Genomic DNA, 9,181 nt, shown 5'->3' with positions numbered 1-9,181 from the left:
ATAGTGACGTAGACATGTGGGGGCGTGTTAGAACGAGCCGTTTTAGGTAGGCGTGGTTGACTCTTAACTTTTATAAAGAATATCTCTTTGGATTTGAGACTTTAGTCTTTGCAACTTTACAGATCTTCTTTATGCACCAAGAGCTTGTAACACTCCAAAGAGAAAGAGAAATCGAGAAATCGCATCATATGACCCCTTTAAGTGGTCTAAATGTGTTTATATCATCTGTGGAAGGTGTAGGATCATAAATTGATCGTCCAATCCTATTCCTCGGTCCAATGACTATGATAGACTGTCCTACTTGCTTGTCAATGTATGTATTTGCATACCTCCATGCACCCTGTTCACACAGACATAATACATCATCAGAGCGTTCCATTACGCTATTGCAGACCGAGCGAGAATGGAAGGTGTTATTATTGTAATATTATGCGCTTTGTACTGTAATGTTTTCTCACCGGTGAATGAGACATGAGGTGATCTGACAGTGTTGATGCCGTCTCTCATCGTATCACTGTTAGTCTCTGGTCTGCCTGTGTTTTGGACGAGGCGTGGCTTTGGAGACTGATTTTGCAGGGAGGGTGGGATCTTATGCTTTCAAAGCTAGCTTGCTTTTGCTAGCCTCTCCGAAGTCACCTACCCAAACTTTAACACCATGATTTTTGTCACACATCAACAATTATGGATGGAAACTTGACATTCTGTCATAAAATTGTCTAATGAGTACTGTCACTACTATAAGTCAGTAATGCCCCAACACTATCTCATTCTGATGTGCATCAGCAGCCAGAAAAGCTCCCGGGAGTATAAATGGACTTCAAAAAGCAAAAACATGCTGAAAATTGTATTTAAAAATTCTGTTTAGAGGTGCCACGCATGTTTAGATCACATTTGCGATTTCACATTTCTCTCTATGACAGGCAGCACAGATCTGAGGAACGTAGTGAGATCAACAAAATGATTCGATGCCAGTCGGTTTACTTGCCGCATGTTTCACTCTAACCTGTTCAAACATTTCTTTCTGTTCCACAGCAGTCAAACAGACGTGTCCACCAGAGAAGTTTGACTGCGGAGGGAAGTGTGTGTCGCTGTCCTGGCGGTGTGACGGGGAAAGAGACTGCGAAAATGGTGAAGATGAAGCGGACTGTGCAGCAGGTGAGTCTGCTCTCTTTCCCTCAGACTGTGTTTGATTCTCCGCAGGGAGTTTTGTTCAAGGCTGAGGTGATAGTTTGAACTTAGTTTCACCCTGATGCTGTGGACCTGCTTCAGTTGTGGCTCTAAAAGGCACAAAGAGGAAAGAGAGATGTAGTGAATGGTTTTTTTCCTGAGCATACTGTTGTCTTGTTACATGTGTATTCTCTCTTTTATTGAAACTCTCTAGTACTGGACAATTACGTGTTGATTGGATAATTGTAGTACTAGATAATTACAATTAAGTGTCGATTACAGCATTTAATTTAGGTCTACTCTGGTGTGTAATTATTCGGTTTACAACACGTTGTGCAACGCGTTTGAGAATGTAACCAGTCACAGGCAAGTCTGTTGTGTGCGTGAATGTAATGGTGAGATATTTAAATTAGTCTACAGGCCTATCACTGATGGTCCTAATACGTTCAGTCTGATCCAGAAGTGTGTTGTACGTTTTACTTAAAGGAACAGTTCAAAAAAATTTAAATTCTGTCATTAATTACTCACCCTCATGCCGTTCTAAACCCGTAAGACCTTCGTTCATCTTTGGAACACAAATTAAGATATTTTTTGATGAAATCCGAGAGCTTTCTGACCCTGCAAAGACAGCTATGCAACTGACACATTCAAGGCCCAGAAAGGTAGTAAGGACATTGTCAAAATAGTCCATGTGACACTAGTGGTTCAATATGAATTTTATGAAGCTACAAGAATACTTTGTGCACAAAGAACACAAAAATAATGACTTTATTCAACAATTCTTCTCTTCCGGGTCCGTCTGCCGCAGTTCACAAGAGTACCATGGCACCTGAGTGTAACGTTCGGCCCTATTGGTCGAATTTACAATTGTTAAAATGGGGTCAGATTATACTGTGCGAGATCTTGGAGTGTTTAAAAAGATGAGTCAGACAACAATTTAAAAGTGAAAATCAAATGTGTATTTACAATATTCACAGGGAACATAAAACAACACAATAAAACTAGAATAACTTAGGCTGTTAAAAACGTGGAGTCCATTTGCACCATACCATAAAACAGTCCATAAGAAATCCAGTGTGTTGCTAGTCCCAAAGTGAATGCCTCAAAAGTGTCCAACAGTGTATATACAATCCAAGTGATGTTCCAAGTAGAGCTGCACGATTAATCGTTAAAAGATCGCGATCTCGATTCAGACAACCACACAATCTCATTTCAGATGAATGCTGATCTTTCTATTCATCAAAGAATCCTGAAATTTTTTTTTTAAAATATTGATAATAATAATAATAATAATAAAATGTTTCTTGAACAGCATGTCAGCATATTAGAATGATTTCTGAAGGATCATGTGACTCTGAAGACTGGAGTAATGATGCTGAAAATTCAGCTTTGATCACAGGAATAAATTACATTTTAAAATATATTCAAATAGAAAGCAGTTATTTTAAATAGTAAAAATATTTCACAGTATTACTGCTTTTGCTGTATTTTGTATCAAATAAATGCAGGCTTGGTGAGCAGAAGAGAATTGGAAATGGTGATCCCCAGCACATTTGTAAATGAGGGGCTGATTGCTTGCCATGCTGCCTCCTTTATACTGTTCATTTCCTATTTCCTGTTTCCATGTGATGAGTCACATGACGGGCAGACCCAGAGTCACTTAAAGACATACACACATTAAAATGATTAAAAGAGGAATAAAATGGCTAAGACAACATGAAAACCTATTAAAACTCAAATATACATAAAATCATTATAATATATTGAGCAGGTAAAACGTGTCCTGTGTGACAGTGTCACATGCGAGTGCATTCCTCTGCTTGTAAACAAGGTGCAGTGCATGCGTGTTCTACATCTACGTGGTACTCTAGTGAATGGTGGCGGACTGCCCTGGAAGAGAATAAATAAGCTAAATTTATATTTTTGCCACCCATGTTAGCTCTTTACTGTCAAGCCCCAGATAAAATAGTAAGATATTGTAAGGATAAGAATAAATGTAAGGGCGTTATGAATGTAAGGTTTTTGAAAATATGCGTTATTATTGTAATTCTGCTAGGAGACAATGTTAGTGCAGAAACTGTATTCTTCACCATTAACTCTTTGGTGCTAGACATTAGTGATTGATTTTAAACTATTTTACTTCATCGGAATGGCACAAAACTTGCTGACTTTTGTTAAACTTATCAAATCATGGTCATCAAATGCTAAATGGTCTTTAAAAAAGAGTCACACTTGTACTGTTCATGGTCAAAAATGACTGCCATAGGAATTGAATAGGAAATACCAAAAATATGAAAATGTAGAGGATACTCAACTAAGTGGTTAGATCAGATTAGAGCCATATAGATCAAGCTCTGATCAAGCATTCCTGTTCATTTTTGTTACATTTCTATTTAATTTTATGTTTGAATTAGATTATGGGTAACAAAATCCTTTTTCCATGTTCAGGTTTGACTATAATAATGCAAAAACTGACACTTCAATTTAACATTTCAAAAGTAGTCTTTGATAATGTCTAAATATATATCCAAATAAAATACCTAATACAACTAAATTATGTCTGAAAACATTGTTCTCAGCAACAAGGAGCACACAGCCCTTTATATAGGGCTGTATGCAATGGTATTATAGATTATTTTCTTTCCACCAGATAGCATTAATCTGCCTGTATTCATTAGATTTGAAATACTTTTGCTCTGTTTGTAACTTAAATACTGCATTCATTTGAATAATAAAAATAATTTAATAATTTATTATTTTATAGGTAAATAAATATTCTGTTTTGACTGATGAACAGCAAAAGTGTGACCCCAAAATGAACAGCTCCAGATGGTTAAATATGTGTAAACATCCCTTGACACCCCAAAACAAAGCATCAAATTTAATTTGAGAGTATTTTGGATTCACTAGATATCATTGCAAGAGAGCGGTGCGACAAACCTGCAGCGTTCACATAAACATTAAGGCACAGACAGTGAATAAGAGATTAATTCTGCAGCATGGACAGCTTCATTTATTGTAACAGGAGTGTTTGTGAGAAACTCAGGGAGTGAACTCACACTGAACTTCAGGACTCAAAACAGTCACGTCAAACTGTGTGAACTTGCAGTGACAGCTTCAGTGATTATTATCTTGAGTGCTGCAGTGTTGCTTGTATTCAGCATAATTTATTCAGCATTTCAATAACAGTTTTGGTTATCATGCTGCTAAATAGTTCTCAGCCTACTTTGAATGTGTAGCTAGTTATACAAATGCTACTTTTTTAAAATTATAATTGTATTGATCAAAATAATTGTGATCAGTTTCATTGGAAGTAATAACAATTATAATTTGTCATAATTGTGCAGTCATAGTTGTTTGTGCTGGTCAGTAAATGTCAAATGATTCCTGTTTATCTTGTATTTACAAATAAAATATATGAATGTCATTGCATTATAAAACAATATATCAAACCAAGTGACATTTATTTGAAAGAAAAGTAAAAGAAAAACTAAATTTCAGGTTGTTGTTTGGTTGTAAAGAGGTTTAAATGGTACAATAGTCACACTTTACTTTGTAGACCAATTCTCACTATTAACTAACTATTAACCATAACTTTTGCGTCAATAAACTCCTAATTTGCTGCTTATTAATTATTAGTAAGGTAGTTGTTAAGTTTAGGATTAAGGGATCCAAAATATGATCATGCAGAAAAAGCCATTAATAAGTACTAGCAAATATGCTAGTAATATGCGTGCTAATAAGCAAATAGTTAATAGTGAGAATTGGTCCCTAAACTAGTGTTATTGGTAAAATGATAGAAACTCTTCAGAATAGATTTAAGAAGTCTGGTTAGTGGATGGTGTTCATTGTTAATGTGGTAATACTTGAGAAGTCAGTGACATTGTAAAAATTTTAAGAAAAAAAAAAAAGATTATTTGTTCGCATATGCATTTAAATTAATACTCAGTTATTATTTTTAAGTGTGGGTTAGGTATCCAGAAAGTCTTCAGCTACTGTATAGTAAGCTTAAACTGAATGCTGAAGGCTGTGGTACCAAGTGATTATTCTTAAGGAGTAGCAGAGCATGTCCTTGACATCCTCGCCCAAGGTTTCCTTGATAAATTGTCTAGACTCTTGTGTATTGATGTTAGTGGCAGGGCTCATGCTCATGTGTCATGATCATTGAATGTTTCAACACTTCTGGTGGGAGGTGCTTGAGCTCTGCTTATTAAACACGGTTGTTTTACCTCAGCCAATCAGACGTCCTCCCAGACTCCCGCTGTGAATCCTGCTGCCCTACTTTTAAGAAGCTGTGGAAATTGACGCTTTCTCTAGCTTCCCTTCTTATCCACCGCTGAAGGCCTCATAAATTGAATCCACTGCGATGATGCTCAGACAGGATATGCACTAGCACAAAGGGGGATTGCTCTTTATAATAGTATCTCTCCATTGTCAGTCTCACATTAATGGTATCGCACGCTCCCTCCGTTTAGTCTCTCTCTCTTTCAATTCTGCTTGTTAAAATAAAGGATAGTCTTGCAGGTGCTAAAATATGATCATTTTGAGCTACTCACACATAATAATAATAATACAATGAATAAAATTACTAAATAAAATGTACTTTTCACAGTTACTATAAATATTACTATAGAAAACGTGGTAACACTTTACAATAAGGTTCCATTTGTTAACATTAGTTAACTACATTAGTTAACATGAACTAACAATGAAAAACACATCTAAAACATTTATTAATTATAATGTTAATTTCAACATTTGCTAATATATTATTAAAATTAAAAGTTGTCTGTTAAAGGGGTCATATGATGCGATTTCAAGTTTTCCTTTCTCTTTGGAGTGTTACAAGCTGTTCGTGAATAGATAAGATCCCTAAAGTTGCAAAGACTAAAGTCTCAAACCCAAAGAGATATTCTTTCTAAAAGTTAAGACTCGTCCACGCCCTCCTAAAACGCCTCGTTTAAACACGCCCCCACATGTCTACGTGACTGTGTGGGAAGATTCGCATAATGCGCCCAAATGTTCACACAAAGAAAGAAGGCATAACTTTTATTCTAATGTTTATGTCTCGTCGCTCCGGCCAGACAGGGCATCACAATATGGTAAAGGGGCGTAACATTTCCGTCACACGTTTGAGGTATTCGGCCAATCACAACGCACTGGATAGCTGGCCAATCACAGCACACCTTGCTTTTCAGACCGATGAGCTTTGTAAAAATCTACGCGTTTCAGAAAGGCGGGGCATAGAGGAGTAACAATAATGTACAGTATGTGGAAAATAATGTGTTTTTGAACCTTAAACCGCATAAACACATTACACCAAATACACAAAATAATGTTCTTTTTAGCAACATCATATGACCCCTTTAATATTATTTAATAAAGCTGAACTAACATAAACTAAGAATGAACAGCTGCATTTTTATTAACTAACATTAACAGAGATTAATAAAAACTGTTAAATATTGCTTTTTGTTTAACTATCAATAAAATGTTACCATAAAAAATCTAATCTGTAATATATCTAAAATAACTATTATATTATATTATATTATATTATATTTTTATGAAAAATCAAAATAATTGTAGAAAACGTGTAAAAAGTCTGTCTGAACCTACCTAAAAAAATGTTTTTAATAATTAAATAATTATTACAGTCAATCCTTTATTTAAACAGCCTTTCCAGGAGTCATGTAATCATAGTTTATTTTACTTAAACATTGAATAATAATGCTTTTCCAGTGTGCAATTTCTAGGGTTATCTTTAGTTCACATCATTTAATGTTTCCTATCTGTCTGTGTTTTATTTAATTTGTTGTCTTGTTCATTTCTGATTATGATCTGGTCCTTTTAAAGGACAAAGATTTCCTCATTACTAGTCTACATTTGTTAATTGTAATTAACCTGCAGGTCACATCTGTTGACACACTCTGAGGATTAAAGACAAACTAGCTGAAAATGCATTAATGTGTCAGCATGGCCATTTGTAATTTTAAAATGCTTTACAGAAAGGCCATTTAAATATACTTTGCTTTTATAATTAACTTGAAAATGTGCCACGGATTGGGTTTAATTCATATAACAAATTGAAACCTAAACTAGTGTTCCAGATCATTTTGTTATCTTGTCAGCTAGTGTTGGGTCGTTCATATTTTGCTAAAATGAACGAAATGACTCGAAAAAAGATTTGTTCATTTTGCTGAACGAGACTCAAAGGTCCGAGTCGGTAAAATTATCCGAACTTCCCATCACTATTGTCAGCCCATCTGAAACATTAAAAACTTGTGAAATCTCACAAGATATAAATCAAATGTTAATTGCCCTATTAAGAGCAAATGAAACACCCTCCAACCATTTTTCACTCTGGGGGGGATGATAATTCATGGCTGTTAAAAGACTTGGCGAAACACAAAGCCTAATTAATCATAATGCATCTTCTACAAGCAGTCATTTTGGATCGACGAGTTTGTATGGTTGTATGTTTTCCAAATGATTTCTATCAGTCAGCGTTTTATTCAGCCTTCCTCATCAACCGCACAAGTCCTGGCAGCACTCTTTCCTTCTATAGAGGTAATCATGCTTCTATTTTCATCAAGCTATAAACCGAGAGTCCAGACAATCTCTTACCGCTCAGACTCTTGATCAGTACATCCGTGCCAATGTCACAGTATCGAGCCAGGAGAACCGGAGCCCTGGCTCGAAATGATATTTCACCTGGGCCCTGATGATAATTGATTTCCTGCCTTTCTCTGCCAGGTCTGTGCAGTGTAATACACCTCTAATTAGCCACCGCTGAAGGCCTCATAACTTGAATCCACTGCGATGATGCTCAGACAGGATATGTCTCAATGCACTAGCACAAAGCGCTCAGTGAACGCATATTTTACTCAGTACTGCATTAGTTTAATTTCCTGTTGTTTTGACCTGTAGTGCCATAGAGTGAGGCTAAAAGATCCTTTACCAGCATCCAATATGTGTTTGTTATTTCAGTCTTTGATTTATCTGTTTTCCTATTATATGTGCAGTAGTTTGATTCAACATTAATGTTATTGGCAGACGCTTTCATATAAAGAGGCTTAAAGGAAATTACACACTTTAATAATCCCTTCCTCGACCATTGGAGGTGTTCACTATTTTCTCAGACAAGCTTTTGCTCATTTCTAAGGCCATGTCCACACGTACACGGGTATTTTTATAAACAGAGTTTTTCCTTCTTCCGTTTTAAAAAAAATCTCTGTCCACATGAAAACGCAAACGCATGCTATGAAGCACTGTCAAGAGCATGCCAAACCAACAGGTGGCGATATAATCTCAACCGTAAAGCCATGTTGGCCAATCAGAAGCCTGAAAAAGTTTCCAGTAGGCGGAGATAACAGCGCAGGGTCCGACGTCACAAGCCAAAAACTCCTGTTTCGCTGTCTACACGATAACACTGCAACAGGAGTTTTCAAAAATGTTCGGGTTCAGTGAACTGGTGCTGCGTTTGGACGAACAGCCAAACCGCATAGAAAAAGCTGCGGTTTAAAAATAACCGCGTTCGTGTGGTCAGGGCCTAATTTTTGAGTTTATACATCCACTATGGAGGATGTATAAACTGTCAAATAACATCAAGTCAGAGAAAATGGAAACTGTGTATTTTGTGAATGGTATACTTAGCACTAACTGAACGAAATATCTGTCAATCTATATATATATATACAGAAAGAAATTGTGTGACTAACATTGTTTCTTGTAAATATGTGGACTTCTGTGTTCATTTGAAACTATTTGTGATAGCACTACTTTAAGGAAGGACATTCATCTGGCTGGTTGGTGTGTTTTCTGACTCATTTTGCTTTTATTTTTGCCATTTTGTTTATAATTTGTCGTTTTATTTTTTGATTATTTAGCAACTTCTTAACAACTTAAAAGTAAAAAAAACTGCCTCAGAATTGTCATTTGAGATACGACTGAGTGTGACTGATCTTTAATATCTTCAAGTAATGTTCACCTCAGACCTTGTTCTAATCATGAA

At 35.9% G+C, this 9,181-nt stretch overlaps 1 protein-coding gene across 1 annotated transcript in view; it reads left to right on the top strand.

Annotated features, from left to right (window-relative positions):
* LOC107719273 (low-density lipoprotein receptor-related protein 8-like) overlaps nt 1-9,181 on the top strand; it is a 128,226-nt gene that overhangs the window by 65,051 nt on the left and 53,994 nt on the right. The window contains exon 4 of the mRNA XM_016526666.1: nt 1,033-1,155. Within this exon, the coding sequence (XP_016382152.1) occupies nt 1,033-1,155 (123 nt within the window). The remainder of the gene's footprint in view (nt 1-1,032; nt 1,156-9,181) is intronic.

This window comes from Sinocyclocheilus rhinocerous, unplaced genomic scaffold (assembly GCF_001515625.1).
Source record: "Sinocyclocheilus rhinocerous isolate Xijiao unplaced genomic scaffold, SAMN03320098_v1.1 scaffold2138, whole genome shotgun sequence".
In the NCBI taxonomy this organism is placed as follows: Eukaryota; Metazoa; Chordata; class Actinopteri; order Cypriniformes; family Cyprinidae; genus Sinocyclocheilus; species Sinocyclocheilus rhinocerous.
The sequence above is the reverse complement of the archived record's forward strand: the minus strand, read 5'-3'. Positions and strand labels throughout refer to the sequence as shown.